The sequence below is a fragment of the Enoplosus armatus genome, chromosome 12 (assembly GCF_043641665.1).
Source record: "Enoplosus armatus isolate fEnoArm2 chromosome 12, fEnoArm2.hap1, whole genome shotgun sequence".
Lineage (NCBI taxonomy): Eukaryota > Metazoa > Chordata > Actinopteri > Centrarchiformes > Enoplosidae > Enoplosus > Enoplosus armatus.
In genome coordinates, this window is record NC_092191.1 from 9,926,777 (window position 1) to 9,951,748 (window position 24,972).

At 40.8% G+C, this 24,972-nt stretch overlaps 1 protein-coding gene across 3 annotated transcripts; it reads left to right on the plus strand.

The window, feature by feature from the left end:
- Positions 1–1,856: 1,856 nt before the first annotated feature.
- On the plus strand, positions 1,857–24,955 carry slka (STE20-like kinase a). Of its 3 annotated transcripts, none has more exons than XM_070915491.1 (19): positions 1,857–2,436; positions 5,464–5,628; positions 7,787–7,835; positions 8,406–8,555; positions 9,525–9,597; positions 9,980–10,174; positions 10,389–10,470; positions 10,708–10,839; positions 11,001–12,260; positions 12,358–12,488; positions 12,941–13,064; positions 13,443–13,622; positions 15,805–15,897; positions 18,472–18,601; positions 21,363–21,487; positions 21,584–21,778; positions 22,400–22,525; positions 22,838–22,951; positions 23,038–24,955. In XM_070915491.1, the coding sequence occupies exons 1-19, from the start codon at positions 2,287–2,289 to the stop codon at positions 23,182–23,184; spliced, it is 3,621 nt and encodes a 1,206-aa protein (XP_070771592.1). In that variant the 5' UTR covers positions 1,857–2,286; the 3' UTR covers positions 23,185–24,955. The 3 variants fall into 3 exon arrangements, with proteins under 3 accessions (XP_070771592.1, XP_070771593.1, XP_070771594.1); XM_070915492.1 differs by lacking the exon at positions 15,805–15,897 and adding an exon at positions 17,287–17,358; XM_070915493.1 differs by lacking the exon at positions 15,805–15,897.
- Positions 24,956–24,972: the final 17 nt, after the last annotated feature.

Here is a 24,972-nt window from a genome sequence, read left to right on the forward strand (position 1 = left end):
ATAATATTGTACCAAACTTGTATTGCTGCCTTCAAATGTTCATACTACATCCCGTTAAACACTCAACAAAACAAAACAAAAATGTTTTGGTAGGTAGCTTTTAGTTTTTTTAAAAAGTAGAAGAAGAAAGGCTTTGTGACTAAATACTCTTCTGTATGCAAATGCTGTAATTTTAAATTAATGAAAACTGCGTTACACTTATGAACAGCTACATAGAAATATACAACGTGTATACCGTGTACGGTAACATGACGTACACCGTACGCTTTTCCGTTCATTTAAAAGTTTCCGACAGGAATGAAACTCGGCATATGGCAAATGACTCTGCTCCCTCCTGGTGGAGGAGGTATGAGCATGGAGGTGAAGAAGAAAATAATATTTAGTTCATCTTCCCACATGGGGGCGCTAAACAACACACAAACAAATTTATCCCCTTTGTAATAATGTAAACAAGTGGAGCATTTTGTTTTTATTTTATACATCATGTATTATTATGTTGTTATTATTTGCTCTTCGCAGAGGTGGGGGGAAAATTACATGTAATCAAGTACAGCACTTAAGTACAGTTCTGAGGTACTTGTATTTTATTTGAGTATTTCATGCCTTTTTAGTCCACTGCGCTGTTTTTCAGATTCAGATTTTGCACATTCTATGATCACCCTATAAAATATCACACTAAAAGAGGCAATTCTACAGTAATGAGTACTTTTACTTTAAATACTAAAATAAATTAAATGCCTGATGACACTTTAAATATACAATTAACTTATATTTTTATTGCAGAACTCTTGATTGTAATGGAGTATTTTTACAATGTGTAGTATTGCTGTTGTGAAGTAAATGATCTGAATACTGCTCTAAACCTATGCCTTGATGTGTTCAGTGTCAAGTTATTTACTACTAATGAACAGTTTGGGCATATTGTATTTTACAATAATTTATGATCCAACAGTGAGTTTATGAGCAACAGGAATCCCTATAGTACCTAAAGGTAGCCTATATTATTGTACCTTGGATAGTAGTTGTATTGACATGGCGACTTACAGACTTAACGTTATTTTTGCAATGAGTTGTGAAAATACAAGGTAAAACTAAACTTAAGCATAAGGTTATGCCTACTAAACCAATAGGTTGGAATAATTCACAACAGTCCCAGCCTATGACTGCTTAATTACTGTAAATTAGCCGAACTGATCAGTTAGCCTACATCATCTGACTCCTTATAACACAATTTCTACCATTTCTTCCTCTTCATGACGACAGGAACACAAGTAGGTTAGCATGCGTGGTAGCGCCGAGGGGCAGAGCTGCTGAGTACGTCCTGCCGAGGAGATTCAGGAAATAGACACAGCTAACCAACTGCGTCAAGCTAACTAGTGATACACCAACTGGCAGCGGAAATATCTACACTTAGTCTCCGAAGTAAACGTATTTAGTGGGTCTCTTGCGTTGTTAACAGCAACACAAAAACGACCCAGTAAAACACACTTGCATTTGGACCATGTAATGATGATAACGTGAGCTACATTCCGTGGAAAAATGCATTTTGATCCAGCACAACAGATGAAGCGTCAACGTTGCGCTTGAAAAACTGACACAATGCTGTTGACGTCTGTGCCTAACGGTTACCTACTTCTTCATCAACAGTCATAAAACAGCACAAAAGACTGCTAAGATAACACTATTTATTGCAGTGGAATATTATTCATTTTATCTTTGCTAATTTTAGTGGGTAAGAAGTCTTGTTCGGCTGTTCATTAGTGACGGTTTTAATTTTGAACGTTTTAACGGAAATACAAATGATAACGTTCGCAAGCTTGACGCTAGTCCGCTAACTTCTGTATGGTCAGCCAAGCGAAGCATGGGGTCCTTTGGCTCTCCGTTTTTTACTCGCTAACGTTAAATGATGAAAAATGTCGTGTCGAGTGTGGTGATATGGTCGAGATCTTCTGTTTCATTTAATTTTAATATTTTTTAAAACGGAAACACCAGCCTGTGCGTAACAGCGAACTCTTCTCTGTATGCCTCACCTCCCCGATCAGCGTCCTGTGAACACTGCTAGGTTAGCTATGATGTGATTATGAATAACTGCCGTCGAGGGAAGTTATAATTGACATTATCATAGCTGAATGGCTACAATAGCAGCTTGTCTGCCTTCATTTAACGCCTGTATGCTGTTATTTCGACAGCCATTTGAGCTCCGCGTCGGGAGGAACCGCTATATTTTCTTGGCGGAAATAACCGAAGAGACCGCATCCACGGCACTGTAGTTCACCTCCTAAAAAGATGTCTTTCTTCAATTTTCGGAAGATATTCAAGTTTGGGCCTGATAAGAAGAAGAAGCAGTATGAACATGTACATAGGGACGTTAATCCAGAGGAATTTTGGGAGATAATTGGGGAACTGGGAGATGGAGCATTTGGGAAAGTGTTCAAGGTAATGTATTACATCCGCCTTGGGGTTTTCTAACCTATTTCTTAAGATACTCGCTTCCATTGTGTTTCATGTTGCATGCAGGTCACAAGATATAACGTTAAAATGACAGCAATGATTGCACAATCCTCGTTCAGGCCACATCCTCTAGGCCACTAGACCCTCAGTAATTGAAATTTCCGTTTCAAGTGCATGCTATGACAGTTCACTCATTCTGTATAGTTACCTGCCTACTAAAATCTTCCTGTTGAGGATATGTAAAGAAACGTGACCTAGGGCTGTGTTCAGTGACAGTTTAAACTCACCATGTAAGTGCATCAGGGGCATTTCTCATTTTGGAGGATTAAGGGAGGCCCTGTTACATTGTCAGGTTATAAATATGACTTTGCCATGTCATTGAGTTGCACTTGGCCTCAGGCAAACTGTTGAAGGTATGATTTACTTCCACAGAATAAACACGGCCTCACAAATGCCAAACTGAGTTGTCTACGGTTGCTCTGAGAGATCATAAGAAACACAGATAAACAGTAATCATGGGAGCAGGTGCCCTTAAAAGTCAAATGTTTCACTCCCAGCCTTGTAGAGTTGTCCATTTGTAAAAAGGGATTTTGTTTACAAAGGAAAGGGAAAGTACTTTGTTAATGCTGACAGGTGTGCAGGTGTGTATTTAAATTTAGTGTAGTGGTTAACAGTTCGTAACTTCAGGTTGATAGTCTATTTGTTTCGTCAACGCATACTGTACATTATACATGAGGTGGACACAATACTCACAACAACAGTACAGTATAATGTAAATTTAATGAAATGGCCCCGAAACAATGCTTGCGGAGCTTTTAGTTTTTGTTGAGAGAGTCAGAGTGCCAGAGAGGGGTTGTTTCCTTCCTCTGTTATTTCTAAGGCTGTAGTTTGCGGTGGTGGATTGCATTATATCGCAAGGTAGTCATGGTTTTGTGTCCACCACCTGTAATATCTGCTACCTCTCCAGGTTATCTTTGTGTGAATTTGTATTGCACTGAGAACACCCTTTTGGGAAAGGTCAGCAACATGAGAAAAATTCAGCTCTGTTCATATACCTGTGTATGTCTTGAAGTGGAAGTTAAATGGTTGGGTTTTTTTGTTTCATTTTTTGAATTTTAATACAACCTCTTCAAGAAAGGATTGAGCGGTATAATACAAATCTAACACAGACAATTATCAGATGAGAAATGTAGGTCGTCTAGAAGTTTAGTGGAAATTAGTTTCACATGAAGCTCCATCTCTTCATCAATTCAGGACTCTTTTATTGCAGTAACCCTTGTTGAACAGCTTTCTCTGTGTTTGTGTGTAACTTGTGTTGTCCCTTCCTGGAACTCTTGTGATCAAATAATGCAGCATAATGGCCCATAAATCTTCATTAGCTGTTTTTCCAAGTCTTATTAGCTGATTCACTAACTGTGATGAAAGCCAGATGACTTTCATGCCTACTCAGACTAAAGTTGTAGACAAAATATACACTTTACAATGCATTGACTCCCTGTTCCCACACAGACAGGGGTGGGGAGGAGTTGTCGTCATCAGGTCATGTTACTATCAGCACAGGCTACGCATTTCATCAGTTATTTCACAAGCTTTTGATGTCTGCCTCTTTTGGGTGGGGTGACAAAGATTGCCAGCAAAGTGTGAATCAGCTGTTTAAGAGAGTGAAAGAGCAAAGAGTCCTGAACTCACATCAACATAGATTTTATTGTACCTATTAGTGAAGAGGCGTGTCATTTTTTTGGACCTAACACAAAATGCTTACATAATTCTGTTCGCACAGCCAGATCCCATCGTTAGATTGGCATACGTGATAAAATGAGAGACAAAAATTCAGTTATTCTGCCAAGTAGTTTACCCTTACAATACAGCTGTAATGATTCATACTCATTACAATCTGTTCACCTTGACAAGTGAAATTATTTGCTAGTCTTAAAAGATCTTATAACAATGTGCAGAATTGTTTCACTTGTTAGCCACAAACTCTGTCTCATCTAATCCCTCAAAACAGACTAGTATATAGAGCTTGTGTAAAATGTCACGCACATAATGACTGAAGGCCACAGACTCCACTTGAATAACTCAGTAACAGAAAAATTATCGCCGCCCTCTCCATCATGAACCTCATATTGAATCTGCATATGTATTAGTGATGGCCTGCACCAGTACAAAGGGAAAGACAGAGGGAGTGTGTCAGGTCAGAACTGTGTAAATATAGGGTGTGACACACTCTGCAGCCGTTTGTTCTAACACTCCCTCCCTTTTCTTTTTCCTTAACTCCCTGAGATTGTGTCTGTATCCATAAACATTAAGTCCAAAGCTGGCCTTAAAATAACTTCTCAGCTACTTGTTTGACGGGTGTGTGGCCATTTTTTGTATTAGTCTCTTCAGTACAGCCTAATCGGGAATGAAGATTTTGGGGCATGTGTTAACAATGTAGACAAGCATAAGCCATTTCCCTTATCAGAAACCTATTAAATCATAGATTTATTTGATATAATCTGTAAATTACTGCCACTGTAAAACATTTGACCTTACAGTAGGTGTATCATAGTGAAATGAAATAAAGAGAAGGAAGTGAGCAAGCTTCACAAAATCAGTTTTTGTTAGAATAGGTCAGAAGATGATGGGGCATATTGTAAATATTTTGACTTCAGATGGGTGCTGTGGTTTTTTCTACAGTAATTTTCCTTTTCTATATATAACATGTTATCTTAAAGTCTCTATGAAATGTATTTATAGAGATTGTTTTGAGCTACACAAGCCATAAAGTGCTGCAGTGTTTATTGCTCTAGATCCAAAATGACTTAATGACTTAATTTAGATTGTTAATGTTGATGGATGTTCTTCTATGATAGCCACTTTACAGCACTGCTAAGGAAAGTAAGCCCAACTGATCTGTGATTCCGTAATCCAGTCAGCAATGTCAGTAATGCATATTAAATCTTAATGTATATGTTTCCTACTGTGAGAATGTAATCGATTTCCTATCTTTTTCATCAATGTTGCTGTCAGGCCCAGAACAAGCAGAATGGGACCCTCGCTGCTGCCAAGGTTATTGACACGAAGACAGAGGATGAATTGGAGGATTACATGGTAGAGATTGACATCCTGGCCTCTTGCAACCACCATCACATTGTCAAACTGCTGGATGCCTTCTATTTTGAAGGCAAACTTTGGGTAAGTAAGCTAGTGCCTCACTGAGTGAACTGTTTTCTTTTTTTCTTGAGTGTTGCTGTTGATTTGAAGCCAAGGAGACACAGAGGCAGTGAACCAGTCACGCATGGAGACACACAAATTCATCACAAGCCACTATTCGTTGTGCTGTTTCTCAAAGGACTCTTATATAATTCGATCAAAGGATAATAGCAGTGCATTTGTTTTTCCTGTCACCTACATTTGGAGAGTTTAAAACCGATCATGTGACACAGTCAGAGGCTGACCTCACAGGTCATAATCTAGATCTCTACACTAAGGATTTTTCTGATGACAATTTGAGCTGAATACTCATGTTGACTTTATTCTTACCTCCCACATTTATTCTAACCCTTAAGCAGTGAATATGGTTTCTTTATAGTAACAAAAGAGTCCTGCACCTGCTTCCATATTAAACGACTTTACTCTGAGCAGAGAGTTGAGTCACAGTGCAGTTTTAATACATGGTCAGTAGATCTCATTCTGTGTGCAGTAAGAGGCCCCAGAGCAATTAGGTCCTGGCAGATGGTGTCATGTGGCCGTCCCTTGTGGACTGGCCACATCTATGGGATGATAATGGAGTGGTTTTGGTGGCTGGAGAAAGTGCCTGTGAATAATTCAGAGCTGCATACAGGTTGTCCCTCCGGCCCCCATGTTAAAACAATACGCTGAATGTGTAACTGCTTCTGCTTTGCATGTGTTGGGTGTTGAGTTAATGTATAATATGTTGTCTTTTTTTCTCCAAAAGATGAATCAAGGAAAATGTGTTACTAAAAAAAGAGAGGATTTATTTGCATGCGTGATATTCAATTTAACGTGAGATGATGATCAGCAAATGTTAATGTGTGCACACGTGAAGGATCACAAGAACGAAGATTACAAGCGAGATTCCTGCGGCACAATAAATTGTTATGCAGAACAGGAACAACCGCTTGGTTTCTCCTCTTTGTTTGAGTCCCTGAATAGAGGGCGGTGCTCAGTTGTAGCTTTGATTGATTTTTGTCTATCATCTGATACCATGAGCTGCCAACTAACTGGCAAGGCCAATATAGATGAAGTGGTGGTTGGGTACATTACATCAGCTATTACAACTGAGGTCAGTAGCTGGTCAGTTTTACATCTCAATAACAGTATTAGGGAATGGTGTTATGTTCGTCTAATGCACTGCGGCTTCACAGAGATAACTTAAATGTCCTCTGTGAACTTGTGAATCCATAGTTCTCTTGTTATTAAGATTTGTTGAAAGCACCTCTGCTGATCATTGCATCATTACGCTGAAGTTTAAACTTCTACTGTAGCTTTAAGTTGTAAACTGTTAAGACTTTCACACACTGATTGACAAGTGAAAGTAAGTTTAAGTTGTTTACGGTTATTAACTCCCTGGCTTATTTCATCAGTACATTTCCTAATATAAATAGTATGGTCTGGATATGTATATCTAGAATATTGTTTTATGGCAGGAATTCCACTGTATGTACTCCCAGGAATAAAATATATCTGTACTGCATATGACATCTTGTCTTGAAAGAGAGTGTTTGCTTAAGGCTTTATCTCCTAAATATACTGTAAGGCTGACCCAAAAGGAGGAAATCTTTTTTTCATCAGAATGTATGATGAAATATCCTGGACGTGAGCCATATGTAGAAATAGCGCGTAAAGCATTTACACTGTAAAAAATGCAAGATGATTTTGTAGAAATAGTTCTAACAGGATGGCCAACCATCACAACCTACTCTGCACATAAAAACCCTGCTGAACAGTTGCACCGTAGAGAAACCACAAGGAGAGGGTCCCAGTATCTGTCTCCAGCTTGCAAGTAGAACCTCTGCTGATGTGTTGATCTTACAAGGACTGAAACAAAAAGATTGTCCTGAAATGGAAAAGAAAAGATGTGTCTATAGAGGATGCTCAGTGTGGCTGTATCGTGTCTGATCGATTGGCTTCTTGGAATGTCTCCACAGCGTAATCAATAACATAGAACAGAGATTCTGATTCTTTCATATAAAGGTCATATTGTTCATCTACCGTGGATAACACAAGTTCCTCCCTCAAGCAGATGATGTATATGTGAGGAGTTAAATTATTCATTGCAGTACAGTACACTTTAATTATTGTTCCTCTTTGTTTTGTTGTACCGTTGCAGATTCTGATTGAGTTCTGTGCGGGTGGTGCAGTGGATGCCATCATGTTGGGTAAGTCCCTCATTCATTGAAGGAAACAGAAAAACACTATAAACTTCTGGAGCTTTTTCTTTGCTCCATCCTCAAGTGCCAACTCTTTTTTTTTTTATTCCATCCTAAGCCTCCTCTGTGGGATTTTTTCCCTCTCCCCAGTTGGAAAGGCCATTCCAACTGTGTAATTATTGTAGCTCAGATTTCAAGGAGTGGTTAGTCCACTTCTAATGCCTGCAGTTTCTCGCTCTTATTTTCAAGCTTGACAAAACACCTCACCACTCTTTCTTACTTGTGAATTACCATGTCAAAGAGGATACCAATTGATTCATTTCACTTTTGGATCTTGATGCATTCTGCTCTGTGGTCTGACTCACCTAGAACACATTTCTTCCACCAGATTTGTCCAGTCATACATGCTGGCTGGTGTCAGGGTGGAGTTTTGTCTTCCAGTAGCTATTGGATACCATCAGGCCATCACATTTGATAATAATAATCCAAATGGCCCAGTCTGTGTTTGTAAAAGTGCATCATAAAATCCACAATAACAACATATGGTCCTTACTTATCTGTGTGCATATTTATCCACAGAGCTGGAGAGGCCCCTGACAGAGCCCCAAATCCGTGTGGTGTGTAGGCAGACCTTGGAGGCCTTGTCTTACCTCCATGAGAACAAGGTCATCCACAGAGACCTGAAAGCCGGGAACATTCTCCTCTCTTTGGATGGAGATGTGAAACTGGGTAAATATCTCTAAACTTTTGCTACTGCATTTGCCATCATAATATTTCAGTAAATGTGAAGGATTATTCATCAAGGACAGATCACTCATGTTCCAGCTGAGCATACGTTAAGGTACTACTCACTTTAGAGTACTACACAGAGCAATAGCTGATTCATTGTTGATTTTTCTCAGATCTATGTCCTTGGTGGCCACTCTGAACCTTCCTGCAGGGCCAACACTAATAGGCTCATTAGTAAAATCAATTGTGGATCCCTTTGCCATCAGTGCTGTGGCAACCAGCTGAGCTATTTGACTTTGGGGATAGTGGTGACAAGTGTACGGCACAGTGTTTACATATGATAAACCTGGAATGAGTCATTCATGTGACGTCATGTTAAAAAAAAAAAAATGTTGCCTGTCTCCGTGAAGGAGAGAGCTGTATTTTTTTACACTACTTATGTACTGGAGTTGGTGATACATTGAATTGCTTATATAATATTCCAGAAGTAAAAGTATTCATGTTGCTGCTGTTGCATCCATAGCTGCTGGCTGGTGATTCATGTTCTGTAGGCAGAGGGTCATGACAGAGCCTGGCAAACAATAATTATCAAGCCGTCAGCAGGGACTTAATGATAGATCTCTCTTTCCCTCTAATGTGTACACACTGTAAGTGATGCAAGAAAAGAAAAGTAGGCTGAAATAGTTGCACAGGTGACAGAACAGCTGGGAGTGATGATGGACCATTAAGAGCATTATAAAAAGGGAGTTTGAGGCTTTTCTGCCCACTTATGGGGTTCATATTTGAAAGCTAGAAGCAGGTTAGTTAAGAAAGAATTCAACTGTAAGTGTGTTGCTCTAATTGAAATGTGATATATGTTATTTTACATCTTTTATTCCACTGGATTCACTGTTTAACAGAAAAGGTGTCGTTATACAGTTTTAGTTTGAGTCACGGATGAAAATGATCATAATTAATTTCTACTTTCAGCTGACTTTGGGGTGTCTGCTAAAAATACCAAGACGTTACAGAGAAGAGATTCTTTCATTGGCACTCCATATTGGTGAGTCATGCAGCCTGTATACAAGAGGCCATTCACCCCTTTCCATGTGATAATTGACTTAGCATGTCCCACAGCTGGGGCGGGGGTTCTATGCCGTGGCACAAAAGCTGTCATGAAATTTTGGATAACGGAAAAAGCCTCATTCAGAAATGTAGATGCACTTGAGTGTTGGATGACCTTAGATTTAAATACTGAGTAGGCTTTCAAATTCCAGATCGAAATGCACACACATACAAATTTTATTTTATTTTCTACCTTTAGGGATCAGAAAGATATCAAATAACATGCCTGAATGCACACATTCGCTTGCAGTCCAAAGTTTGCTCCACCTAATTGCAAATCCACTGACTTTGCTGACTTAGAATTTGACTGAATTTTGCAGGATGGCCCCAGAGGTGGTAATGTGCGAAACGTCCAAGGACCGTCCATACGACTACAAGGCCGACATCTGGTCCCTCGGGGTAACCCTGATAGAGCTGGCGCAGATTGAGCCACCCAACCACGAGATGAATCCCATGAGAGTGCTGCTGAAAATAGCCAAGTCCGAGCCGCCCACACTCATGCATCCCTCTCGCTGGTGAGATGGTGCGCTGGCAATAACTAGAGTGGTGGCACTGAAATGTTTCCGGACTGGAGATAAGGATATGTTGACTGTGTGAAAGCTTGGTGAATTGTTAATGATTAACTGAATGGCCACAGGGGGAAAAACTGTATTAATTTTATTCCACAAAGCAGGACCCACACTTACTATGGCTAGCAAGCTGATTTCTTTTTTTATTTACTCTTTAAAGGTCACCAGAATTCAACGACTTTCTGCGGAAAGCACTTGATAAGAATGTGGACAATAGGTGGGGCACATTACAGCTACTACAGGTGAGCTGCCCTACTCCATCCACTCCCTACTGTTATCTCATAGTATGCAACCATCTATGCAGCCTACAATACAACCCAAAGAATTCATGCACACTTAAATATGAACTCTGAATGTGTCATATTTTGAAGGGTGTCATTTCTGCTGTTTTTTGTTATATTTGATTCAACCTGACAGTATGTGAAGGATAAATATTTCAATTTCATGTGGATGTCTTGTGTCCCTATCCATCTATGTAGCATCCTTTTGTCACCAGTGTAACTGATAGCAAACCTCTCAGAGAGATCATAGCCGAGGCCAAAGCTGAAGTCACAGAGGAGATCGAGGATAGCAAAGAGGAGGAGGAGGAGGAAGAGCCTGATACACCTCTGGTTTGTAGTTTTATTTGTTTATGTGTAATAGCAAGCATAATAGTATTCAACATTTTTTTAAATGATGTATGAGCTCTAACAGTTGTTTATATCTTTGTGAAGCTGACCTTTTCTATCACTCATTGATGACAATGTGATTTTCATATTTTTTTAACTGTCAGGCGGTTCCTGGGCACAAGCGAGCGCCATCAGATGCCAGTGTGGCCAGCTCAGAGGATGACAAAGTCCCTCCAACTCCCTCCACGTTGGAATCTGTTACAGAAAAGACGGAGACTGAGCCTGCTGAGGACCGGGCCAGCGATAAGCTCTCTGATGAAGGACTTGGAACAAGTGAGGTAGACAAGACTGAGGAGGAGAAACTCAATGAGGTGTCTGATGCCAGTAATGAAGACCTGGCCTCTGGGCTAATAGATCATACCAAGGACTTTATCTCTCAAGATCCTGCAGAGCCTAAACCAGAAGATGGCCAAGTTGAAGAGATTCCTGCTGAGCCTGTAGTATCACAGCCAGAAGAACCTGTAGATACAGCGTATACCCAAGAACTTCTCAAAGATGGTCAAGAAACAGAGGAGGAACAGACGGAGACACAAGAGGGGAAAACAGAAGACACACCTACCCAAGTATTAGAAGAAGAAAGAGAGCCTGAGGAGGTGAAAGAAGAGGAAGAAAAAGAAGCAGGTACAGAAGAATCCAGAGAATCACAAGAGCAACCTGAGGATACACCTGAAGAACCAGAATCCATATCAGGACAAGTGGCTCAGGCAGAAGAAGAAGAAAGCAAAGAACCAGATGAGGAGGTGCCTCAACATGAAGCGACAGAGGACAGAATAGAAGACACAGCTAATGGCACAGATGTAAATATAGACACAGAGAATATAGAATCAAATATAGTGGACACAAACATAAATGGAGACATAGACGCAAAGTCGAGTGTGGACGAGTCCCCCGCTGAGGTTTTGTTGGAGAAGGAGGCCATAGCAAGTCAGCCAGATGGGAAGCCTGAGGATGAGGCCCCTGAGGAGGCAGAGCAGCCTGAACAAGACAATCACCCCAGAGAGGAGGTAGAACTGGAGGAACAGGCACCAACTGAATGCACAAATGGAGTCAGCGATGAAGCCAAAGACACCTCTGAGGATTCGGAACAAGTGGTCCCATCTAAAGATGTCCCTGTGAAGGAAGATGAGGAGAAAGCCGCTCGTGCAGATGAGAGCACTTCCCAAGATGCTGTCTCTGTCCAGGAGAGTGAAACGGATTCAGAAAGCAAGATCGAGCATGGAAGCCCCGCTGTGATCAAGCCGGACGTGGAGAAGGACTCTGACTCTGGAAGCAGCTCTGCGGCTGACAGCAACAGCCTTGACCTCAATCTGTCCATCTCCAGCTTCCTGTCCAAGAGCAAAGAAGGGGGCTCCGTGTCTATGCAGGTAGTACAATCTGTGCCTCACTTACAGCCTCAATTTCTAAATTATCAACTCGATTTTGATCACCTGAGCCCCCAAAACACCCCTGTTTTATTTGTAGGAGTCAAAACGTCAGAAGAAGACTCTGAAGAAGACACGTAAGTTCATGGTGGATGGTGTGGAGGTCAGTGTGACGACATCAAAGATTGTGACAGATAACGACACCAAGAGCGAAGAGATGAGGTTCCTGAGGTACGTCTGTATCCAATCTGCTTACCACACTGTTGGTCTAAATATGTGACATGGCCTATTTAACATGCCTGCTTTAAATAGTTTTCGTTCACTTCACAACTCCCCCAGCTTTTTACAAATGCCAGATGGGTTATCTCCCGTGATGGATGCTGCATTATATTACTGTCATCTCCCATGTTGCCTTTTAAAGACACGAGACATGCTGCTCTGAATGTTTGTACAAGTGCTGTCTGACTATTTTCTGTTGGGTTCATGACCTTATGTCACTAATGCACAGAGTTAACATGTATCAATTTAACACTTACTGATTCATAAAGGAGGAGACCAGTCTCCTATTAAATAATAATGGGAGACTAATATTATAATCAATCTGTCATCAATGATAAACTGTTGAATTTGAGATGAGGGAATATGGTGGCACCCTGACTGCACGGTTGCTGTGGTTTCTTCAGGCGGCAGGAGTTGAGAGAGCTGCGCCTCCTGCAGAAAGAGGAGCAGAGGGCCCAGCAGCAGCTGAGCAACAAGCTGCAGCAGCAGAGAGAGCAGATCTACCGACGCTTTGAACAGGAAACTGCTGTGAGTCAGTTTGTTCGTAGCGCAATGGTGTGATGTTTATTTATTTGGCTAACTCCTAGGGAACAAGCTGCTTCATCTCAAAGTTGATCTAAATCTGACGGAGGGACTTATATGAAGCATGTTGCCAGCCACCAGACTGTCTCTATCACTTATCATTTAGTCATTTAGCAAATTCTCTTTCATTAGTGATCAGAAACTTTAATTTGAGTCTGTCATACTGTATGTCTTACAGTTAATTTTCCCCTCCCTCCTAAGCAATAAAGGGCTGAACCTAACTTTTGGGTGTTGAGCTATATTCATCTTATGATACTGGATCACATATAAACATTTATAGTCCTGTCAGGCTCATGCCATTGTCTGTTGATTCTGTACGTGCAGGCTAAGAAGCGTCAATATGACCAAGAAGTGGAGAATCTCGAGAAGAAGCAGAAGCAGACCATTGAGCGACTGGAACAGGATCACACCAGCCGGCTCCGAGACGAAGCCAAACGCATCAAAGCGGACCAAGACAAGGAGCTCTCCAAGTTCCAAAACATGCTGAAGAACCGGAAGAAAGAGGTATGGTCTTGCATGGCGGTTTCTGCATGGGGGTGCCTTTAGTGGGCTTATTAGCTCTTAACTGAGGGATCGTAAGCATTTGCATGTCATGGATACGAGCTGTTCAATGGTGCATGTGTTTAACAACTTAGCCGGTGGCATACTTGGCTGTGTCATATTAATCCTGTGGGAGTGGTGTGCCTCGCTGTTGTGCTTCGTCCTGTATGTGAGCAAATGATAGCAACAGACAGACTGTGCTATCTTTCTCCTAGATGCTGCTAGCTCCATGTTGTTGTATCCATTATTCATCAGCCCCGAGGCTTCTGGTTGCCTCTTAAGCAATGCTGTGCTGCTGAGTCTTATTTGTTATTTTTAGAGAACTGTTTAATAAAAGTTCAGTCTCAGTTTAAGCTTAAAACCTTATCATGATGGTGTGCTGGGCTTGTACTCATGCTAGGTCTTTATTAGTCTTTTCTGCCTCTTTCTCTGCTTGGCAGCCTTTAAGCCTTTGTTTGATGTTTTAGGTGTGCTTGAAGTTTTTATGTTTCGCTTTATGCAGCATTTTTATGGCAATAGTGCCGATTGGCATCCATTGTGCATTATGATGCCTTGCCTTGGTGGTGGTTGTGCTGCTCACAATTTGCTTTCTGGGCCACTGAGAGTTTATTTTCATTGTACTTAAAAGATATTAACACATTGCAGGTTGGCTTAAAGTGGTGGCTTCAGCCCTCAGTTATGTACTTTGTTGTAGTTGTTTAGCTGCAAAAATATAAGCTATTGCCATAGTTATTGATAAAATGCATATTCATGTTGTATTATTATTCAAAATGTACTGTTATTGTGTATTTAACTAACCATGTCTCTTGTATGAGTGTGTGAGGTGACGTTGGTCATGGGATGGCCGACTTTTGAAGATTTTTCCGAGTGGTGTTGGGCTCATTTGGGGAAATAATAAAAGCCTTGCATCAGAGTAACTGATATGGAATCATCTTAACCGTGTATATTCAAGGATTCAAGGAATTTATTGTCATATGCAATGAAATGCCACCAGTGCATTTCCATACAATGAAAAATTTGTGTTGTCAGACAGGTTACCAAACCACACTATTAAACTTCCTGTAAGAACATTTTCAATAGTGCACTGATAGACGGAAATGTTTGGAGATGTACTTCATTTCTTAAGGAATTCAGAAAAAAAATTAGCAATGAACAAGGCCAAATGTAATAATCTGGTTGTTCTGATATTAAGCAACACAGTCATATGTAAACATGTGCCTCAGCTTACAATAATAGTGGAAGTTATTTCCCACTCTCACTGTTTATGGCCTTTCTTTTAAGAAATTCTGTACCCACGCACAGATTGCATCACGCAGACCTACTGTAGCTGGTTTAGTTTAGCTACCAGTTTCACTGACAGTGTTAAATGCTGAGCTACAGTCTATGAAAGTATTTTTAGCTTCAAGATGTTCTACAGAGTTGACAGAGTGTAAGAAAAAAGAAAAGGGCAATAAGCAAAGTGAAGTGGGTCAAGGGTACTAGGTAAGGTGTTACATATGAAGGTTTTAACCAAACATTTCATTATCACCAAAGTCAGAGCAACTGGCCTGTAGTCCTTAAGACATGTTACCAAAGATTTCTTAGGTACAGGTTGATCAGTGTCATTTTAAAGGTAGAAACTAACAAGACTGTTTTGTTGGCATGATGCATCAGTGAAGTCTAATCTGCATTCAGTTATAAATTGAGAGCTTGTGAGGACCGTAAAACACTCAGAGGTCGCCAGATGATTCCAACTCAGTTTCTCTTTTTTTAATTTCTAGAGGCAAAATAATCATCTTGATGGCTGTGGGACTTAATTGAATGCAGAGTAATACATGAGGAGCTGTTCTTGAGACTAATATCTTCTGCCATGTACCAGTCTAATCTTTCTTTTGACAAACTCATGACTTGATTCTAACTTGTACAGTTCAAACTCATAGTTGTGACGTGCTCTGAAAAACTACTAATCAAAAGACTTACTGACTAGTTCAAAGGGACATCAATCACAGGATATGGGAATTATGCATGCTGACTTTAAATCAGTTGGTGGCTGGATGCAGTATCTCTCCTCTCAAAGTGGGCCGTGCATGTCTTCTACTGTTGTTGGCCAGCTTTGGTAGGTTTTCAGAATATACAGCATCAACCAGTTTTTGCACACACACTGTAGGTCAAACAGGAAGTTGGACTTTCACCCAAACATTTGAGAAAAGAGCTCATGAAACGCTTAAAGGAGGACCTATCGCTCCTTAAGACTGCAGAGGTAAACCACCTGTCACCTGCTGTCTCTGATTAAGATTACTCTTTCTCTCTTTCTAATCTTCCCTCTCTCCCTACGACCTCATTCATTCTTGTATTCATAAACACACAAACACAAAGAATTGCTGTGTCTGTAATCGCTCCGCATTTGCTATCAAGTGCGCTGTAATAACTTTCAGACATTTTATTTGAGTGTCTGAATCAATGTGATGAAGTACTTTGATCTGTTATGTATTTAATTTACCAACCAACCAAAAAACACTCACTCCCGTCAGGTTATTTTATCTATAAATGGTTTCTCAGTTTAGTTTCCTGAAAATGTAATACATTCTGATATACATCAATATCAAGATATAAAATTTAGAGCTGAAACAACAAGTTATTATTATTAGATTAGTTAATCAACAGAAACTTTGATAATCAATTAATTGTTTAAGTCATATTTTACCCAAAAGTTCTCTGGCTCCTACTCTCTTGTGAATATTTGCTGTTTTTCTCAGTCTTCTATGATAGTAAAGTAAATATATTTGGGTTTTTAACTGGTGGTCACACAAAATAAGACATTTGAGAAAATGTGATGGGCATTTTTCACTAATTTCTGACATTTTATAGACCCAATGATTTATCATATTTTATGGTTTATGAGAAAATAATCATTGTTAGTAAAATAATTGTGCTAACAAAATAAATTATACACACTGTGATAGATTTGATCCTTTAAAAAATGCCCTCAATGGAACAAAAAATGTACTATCTATAGCATGTGTACTACTGATTACTAAACATTCCACAATGCAATTCTTCCCCTTTGCTCCTGAGATGTGGAAATCAAGGATATGTCACGGTACACTTGTCAGTGTTGATGCAAAATGATGATGATTCATAAATGTCGGCTCTGGTTTCACTACTCACCTCAGAGTACCTCTTAGTGTTTCTCATGTAGTGAATTAATGAACAAGGAGCAATCGCAGACACAGCTTTTGTTTCCACACAGTAGACGTCTGTACTGTAAGCCCTTTTCCAAACTTTGTTTTCCTGTGCATCTTTTATGAATTAGACATGAGCCATGTGGACAAAGGCCTTCTTTTCTTTGAAAGGTAACTATTAACACTCCATGAGCCAGTAGCATGGAAAGTAACTAAACTGCTCTTTTGCAAGCTGGATGAATCTCAAGTGCTGGAACTATGAGCCGCTTTTCAAGCATGAGAAGACAAGTATTAATAACTAATTAATTGACTTCCTCCTAACATAGTAAGGGCCATCTCTTACATAACTTAGGAAGAATTGGTGTGTGTGTGTGTGTGTGTGTGCTGGTGTGTGTGTGAGATCCTCAGCCTGCTGTGTGCTGTCTGTCCCTGATCAGGGCGAGTGCGCTGTGTGCTCTCCTCCGCAGGCAGTGGCCCAGGTTATGATACAGTCTTTTCAGTTGTCCTCATGCGCACTCTTCAACGCTCAGATGCAGGATGTAAGTCCCCCCCATCCCCCCCACCCGTCCTCGCCCTGTTTCTCTCCGTCTCTGGCCCATACTTAGATGTGAGCGAAGCTAAGTGACAGGGCAGTTTATGTTGATGGTTCAGTTTTACTTTAAGAGCGACACATGTAAGCATGGGCGGTGTTGTTTTCTTTTGAGTGTTGTCATCACTGTGTTTGTGCAGTGGTTCTCTCTTCCTCTCCTGCTCAATATTTTTCCTCCACCAATCCACAAATGTCCTACATCTAGTCTGTGTATTTTATATGGTATTTATATGGTTTCACACCGTTTGCATCAGACCGGATTGAGTCTGAGAGTAAACATGTTATAGTGTTTTCCCAGAGGTGGTGTAGTTGTTGGTCCCCTTCTGTCTGGATCCATGTTTGTTTGTCTCTTGTCAACCAAAGTCCAAACAAAGACCAACTGCCTTACAGGATGGATGTAAGAGTCACTTGTATTGTGCATAATTTGGTTATGGTATCACATTTTAACCAGTTTAATTTGGATCCAGCAGTATAATAACAAACACAGGTTTTCTGCTGATGAAGTGAAATCTGGGTAATTATATGATCAGTTATGCCTAATCATAGTTAAGTAATAGCAGCACGTAACCAACAATTTACCACCAGCTATGTATTAGACATCTAAAGAATAGATAATTACATCTTTTTAAATTGTGTGTAAAGATAGAAAAGAAAATTAAATTAATCGACATCTCTGGCTCGTTATGTAATGAGTCATGCATCACGAAGGCCGGGCTCTGGACGATGTGAACGCTGATGTCAATGTTGTCTCACATAAAACTGTGAATCTTTAGTCTGTTAACTTTTCTCTCTTTCTCTCTTCACCTACATTGTGGATCGTTGCCATCCATGATTTCTGAGTGTCTCCTCTACTGATTCCAGTTGATGCTGTGACATCTTAGTGCCCTGTGTTGTACTGAACTTGAAGTGGATGACGTGACTAGATTTATAGGATGTTATTTCAGGCAGTTTTGATACTTAAGATGCGTTTGTACTGTTGTGCCATCTCTCTCTGCTCTTGGCTGTCCCTCTGAATGATCTCCACGGCTGTTTCTCACTGCTCCTCTTCTCTCTGGCTCCTCAGGAGCAGGAGTTCCTACAGAAGCAGCAGCAAGAGCTGGATGGAGCTCTGAAGAAAATCATCCAGCAGCATAAACTGGAGATTTCCACTATTGAGAGAGACTGCCTCAACCACAAGCAGCAGCTGATGAGAGGTAGGAGATAGAGGAAGAACTGCTTGACAGATGAAATCAGCTTTTTCAGAATCAGAATCAGAAATACTTTATTGATCCCCGGGGGGAAATTAGACAAGTTACAGGTGCTCCCATTCAAGAATAGAAAAGTAGCATAGAGGTTTTAGAAATGAGAAGTCTGTAAGATATAAAAAAATAAAAATGTAAAAAATATATACATTTACAACATTTAAGTGAAAAAGTAAAAAAATATGTACAATAACAATGTATACAGTGCATCCGGAAAGTATTCACGGCGCTTCACTTTTTCCACATTTTGTTATGTTACACCCTTATTCCAAAATGGATTAAATTAATTTTTTTCCTCAAAATTCTACACACAACACCCCATAATGACAATGTGAAAAAAGTTTTTTTGAAATTTTTGCAAATTTATTAAAAATAAAAAACTAAGAAATCACATGTACATAAGTATTCACAGCCTTTGCCATGAAGCTCAAAATTGAGCTCAGGTGCATCCTGTTTCCACTGATCATCCTTGAGATGTTTCTGCAGCTTAATTGGAGTCCACCTGTGGTAAATTCAGTTGATTGGACATGATTTGGAAAGGCACACACCTGTCTATATAAGGTCCCACAGTTGACAGTGCATGTCAGAGCACAAACCAAGCATGAAGTCAAAGGAATTGTCTGTAGACCTCCGAGACAGGATTGTCTCGAGGCACAAATCTGGGGAAGGTTACAGAAACATTTCTGCTGCTTTGAAGGTCCCAATGAGCACAGTGGCCTCCATCATCCGTAAGTGGAAGAAGTTCGGAACCACCAGGACTCTTCCTAGAGCTGGCCGGCCATCTAAACTGAGTAATCGGGGGAGAAGGGCCTTAGTCAGGGAGGTGACCAAGAACCCGATGGTCACTCTGTCAGAGCTCCAGAGTTCCTCTGTGGAGAGAGGAGAACCTTCCAGAAGGACAACCATCTCTGCAGCAATCCACCAATCAGGCCTGTATGGTAGAGTGGCCAGACGGAAGCCACTCCTTAGTAAAAGGCACATAGCAGCCCGCCTGGAGTTTGCCAAAAGGCACCTGAAGGACTCTCAGACCATGAGAAACAAAATTCTCTGGTCTGATGAGACAAAGATTGAACTCTTTGGTGTGAATGCCAGGCGTCACGTTTGGAGGAAACCAGGCACCGCTCATCACCAGGCCAATACCATCCCTACAGTGAAGCATGGTGGTGGCAGCATCATGCTGTGGGGATGTTTTTCAGCGGCAGGAACTGGGAGACTAGTCAGGATAGAGGGAAAGATGAATGCAGCAAAGTACAGAGACATCCTGGATGAAAACCTGCTCCAGAGCGCTCTTGACCTCAGACTGGGGCGACGGTTTATCTTTCAGCAGGACAACGACCCTAAGCACACAGCCAAGATATCAAAGGAGTGGCTTCAGGACAACTCTGTGAATGTCCTTGAGTGGCCCAGCCAGAGCCCAGACTTGAATCCGATTGAACATCTCTGGAGAGATCTGAAAATGGCTGTGCACCGACGCTTCCCATCCAACCTGATGGAGCTTGAGAGGTGCTGCAAAGAGGAATGGGTGAAACTGCCCAAAGATAGGTGTGCCAAGCTTGTGGCATCATATTCAAAAAGACTTGAGCCTGTAATTGCTGCCAAAGGTGCATCAACAAAGTATTGAGCAAAGGCTGTGAATACTTATGTACATGTGATTTCTCAGGTTTTTTATTTTTAATAAATTTGCAAAAATCTCAAATAAACTTTTTTCACGTTGTCATTATGGGGTGTTGTGTGTAGAATTTTGAGGAAAAAAATGAATTTAATCCATTTTGGTATAAGGCTGCAACATAACAAAATGTGGAAAAAGTGAAGCGCTGTGAATACTTTCCGGATGCACTGTATGTATGCATATATATGTCTGTATTGCACTGGTAAATGTGTATGCACTGGTATCTTATAAATAGAGAATAAATAATGGGGTTATAGTTGCTGACAGAGGTGAAATAAGTCCAGTTACTACAGTAACTACTCGTCAGAGGCAACTACTAGCTTCTATTTATTTCAGTGTGATGTGAAAATCAGATTGTAGAGACTTGAAACATGCAGTAATTTGTAGGAAATATCACATTTTCTTATTATCAGTGTTTTTATCGCCGCGTAGTAAAGCCAGCAAGAGCATTGATTGATTTGAAGCATACTGTTATGGTGCTTTCGTGAGAAGCATGGCGACACTTCTGGTTCTGATTTCCTGACAACACAGCTTAAGGCACCACATCAGCAGACTTTTGCTAACAATCCATGCTTAGACTACGTTACCATTAAAATCTGACAAAACAGGCAACAATATGTGACGGATTACCTCTCAAGCGTCAAACATCCTGTGTAAGTTTCAGGTCTCTCTAAGTTCATTTTCATAGCAGACAGACATGAAACCAACAACAAAAAATAAGAGCGTAAATACTGAGTGCAACGTGCAGACAAATACAGACGTGCTGTTTGAGAAGACATGTCACAGCTTGTCTGGTGTTTCTTGTCTGTTTTGTTTTCATCTCTCTACTCTAACGGCTAACGTGCATGTACATGTTTGCTAACTCACACTCATCAGGCCTTCCTTTTGTGTGTGTGTGTGTGTGTGTGTGTGTGTGTGTGTGTGTGTGTGTGTGTGTGTGTGTGTGTGTGTGTGTGTGTGTGTGTGTGTGTGTGTGTGTGTGTGTGTGTGTGTGTGTGTGTGTGTGTGTGTGTGGTGTGTGTGTGGTGTGTGTGTGTCTTGTAGCTCGAGAGGCAGCCATGTGGGAGTTGGAGGAGCGCCACCTGCAGGAGAAACACCAGCAGCTGAAGCAGCAGCTGAAAGACCAGTACTTCCTGCAGAGACATCAGCTGCTGAAGAGGCACGAGAAAGTAAGTCGAGAGAAATCTACTCAGAGAAATGTGCGGACTTATTTAGAAAACACAGCTGAACTCAAAACTGCGTGCGTGGGCGTGTGTGTTTCATAGGAGATGGAGCAGATGCAGCGCTACAACCAGCGGTTGATAGAGGAGATGAAAAACAAACAGACTCAAGAGAGAGTTCGTCTGCCCAAGATCCAGCGCAGCGAGGCCAAGACTCGCATGGCCATGTTCAAGAAGAGCCTCCGCATCACTGCCACTGCATCCGTCACCCCGGAGCAGGAGAGGGAGCGGATTAAACAGGTGCAGACACTGTGGACTCACTGTGCTACTGCTCTTTCACAATTTCTACTTTCACATTTGAGGACAAGTGACTGAACGTGCATGGTCTTTTTTTAGCAACACTATGTCACACTGGCAGACAGTCACACCTAGCATCTGCCCAATACAAACACAGCACTCTTAATGATCCCAGCCTCTGGATCTCAAGCCAGCAAACTTTCCAGTCACCATTTCATGAGCTCCACTGGCTCCGTCATCCTCAAAATGCTGTTTCCATTTAGTTTAGTTCAGATAGACAAGTGGAGGAAATCTTAAACAGCTTAAAAATTCTCTGCAGCAAGAAGTAGCTGGTAAAAACAGGGTTTTGTCTGACATTTTGAATGTACACACAAAACACGTACATGAAAAGCAGATACCGAAATGATTTTGTCATTGCAATCAGTGCAGTACATGTTTGAAATGCACCGCTCCATGGCCGGGTACTTATCCTTCTGCTTATTGCTCTATAGTGCTTACACTGCCTGCAGCACCAGCAGACCAGCTTTCAAAATACAACCTTTCTGCAAAAATAGACAAATCACTTAATACCTTTGTTTGGTGAAGTGAATTGCCGTTACAATCGTCTGTTGTACTTTGGTCCAGTTTGCTTCTCAGGAAGAAAAGAGGCAGAAGAACGAGAGGCTCCATCAACACCAGAAACACGAGAACCAGATGAGGGATCTGCAGCTGCAGTGTGACTCAAACATCAGGGAGCTGCAGCAGCTACAGGTGGGAACACGACACACACACATTTTAAGCATTAAGCTTTTGTTTCTCATCTATGCTGATTTGGAATGGATGCAACAGGAGAAGACGCTTTAAAATAAATAATGGACTGTGACTATAGAAGGATCATTACGTGAGGAAAGACGTAAAATAAGAGGAAGATATTTTCATCTCAGGACTCCATGCTGATTAAAAAATTAAATAAATAAAAGCACAGAGACGTACGTATATTCCAGTGCAGATAAAGTAAGTAGAGTGCGGGAGGTGTTACTCATTAATCCTGAGGGCTCTCTGTTGACCCACATTTTCTTTCAGAATGAGAAATGCCACCTCCTGATTGAACATGAGACCCAGAAGCTGAAGGAGCTGGATGAGGAGCACAGCCAAGAGATAAAGGAGTGGAGAGAGAAGCTAAGACCCAGGAAGAAGGTATGTTTATTAGCCATGTACTCTTTACACTTTAGAGTGTGTCTCCTGCGGTTGACTGAGTAGTTTGTATCTGCTGCCCCCTGCAGGCCTTAGAGGAGGAGTTCACACGGAAGCTGCAGGAGCAGGAGGTCTTCTTCAAGATGAGTGGCGAATCCGAATGCCTTAACCCCACCACCCAGAGTCGAGTATCCAAATTCTACCCCATCCCAAACCTGCACAACTCTGGTTTATAGCCTCGTGTCTGTCTGTGCATCAAAACAGACTCTTATCTAACATGACTGCGTTCACAGACTCATTGTTGTGGAGCAACATCATCCCTCCGACCGTTACTGATAAACATGAAAAATGTCTTTTCACTGCTTTGGTTCCACCATTAGTGAGCATGACGTGCCTACACACTTACACGTTCCCTCACTTAATCAATTCTTCTCAGCTTGTTGGAATCGTCCAATGGGATAATATGCACTTTTTTGAGCATGTTCAAATTTTAAAAGTCTACAGTTGGTAGCTAAGGCCTATCATGCTTATCAGATTATAGTAAGCACAGCCTGCTACAGTTTGAATGATCTCCAGTGCCTCATATGTTCTTTTCTCTGCATTTAGGCCCTTCCCCTGTGTTTTCTACAGCTTGCAGTAAACACAGACCCCCCCCCCCCCCCCAAATGTCTTACACTTAAATAACTGGGTATCATTTCCACCCATAATCACAAAATGAGAAATTATTTGAATCATTTCACATAAACTGGCGATTAAGCCGACACTGAGATCTTGTTTTGCTGCATGTGAGGTAGATCTGGTTCACGGGAGATGAAGTGATGAGTCTGTGACTCGAAAGAAAAGAAAAAGTCAGTAGTTGTAAGACTTGGTTACGTCTGTGTAGTCTTATGTGTCGTCACGAACAGCGTGGGATCTTAAGGCTGCGAGTTTAAATGAATGAAAATGAATGTACTGTGCTGTAAATGACGCGCTGAGTGAAATGTTACATGTGTGCGCCTACATATGAAGTTTAATCAGATACTGTGCTTACCCTGAGGATTTTACAGTCTTGAGAGATAAATAAACAAAAATGTATCTTATCGCTTTAGCACATCATTTCATGTCAGTGCTGTACTCCCAAACACACATTTCCCCTGTTCAGTTAAACACAGAGGTGACCTGTTACTTCCTGGAGAATGACGAAATACTTTTTTTTTTATTTTGAAAAGAAATCACTTTACCTTCTGGGAGTTATTTTCAAGAGGTGTTCTCACAAAGGAATGCTTTGTTGTGAAGTATGAATACTAAAGGAATGTAAAGCTGTTGATTTGCACTGTTTTGCCACTTGAGCTAAAGAAGAAATATGCAGTAGTAAAAACTGTCAACGTATGTTTGACAGCGAGTCACCTTCGTCTCACCCAAGCCTATTCAAACTCCAAGCTGACGGAATTGTTTCATTTTTACTTATAATTTTATCTTCTTTTTTTCTTTTCAAATAAGCCCTTAGTATTTTATGACCACATCTAGTTTTTTAAACATGTATTCCTGATATATCAATGCTATAATCGCTCTTTTTGGTGAGCTTCTGCTCTCGTTGAGACCAGTGTTGTATGAAAGGTAAAATGCTGTATCTGTAACTGAATTTCAACGTTCGTCGCTGTATTTTATGAGAAAAGTGTTCACAAAGAGAGACCTACTTCAAGATACCGAATTGGTTTTATTTTGCCACTGCTATCATCGATGCACGTTTTCATTTCTGTACGCTTACATTAACATCGACTAGTGTTTCATCATGAATGCTGGATTTTTATTGGGGTTATTGGAGACTGTGTCTTGTGAATTACACCATACGCCCCATAGATTTCAAATATTTTTTTATTTTGTTAAGTTACAGCATTTTGATGTGTCAATAAGTTGTCATTCTACCACAATGAATATTCTTAGTATGTTTGATGTCAGATCAAATGTATTTAAAGTGTCTTTATAAATGGACATTTGTTGTAAATAAAACATTGACTGTTTATTTGACATTGGGAACACCTTGA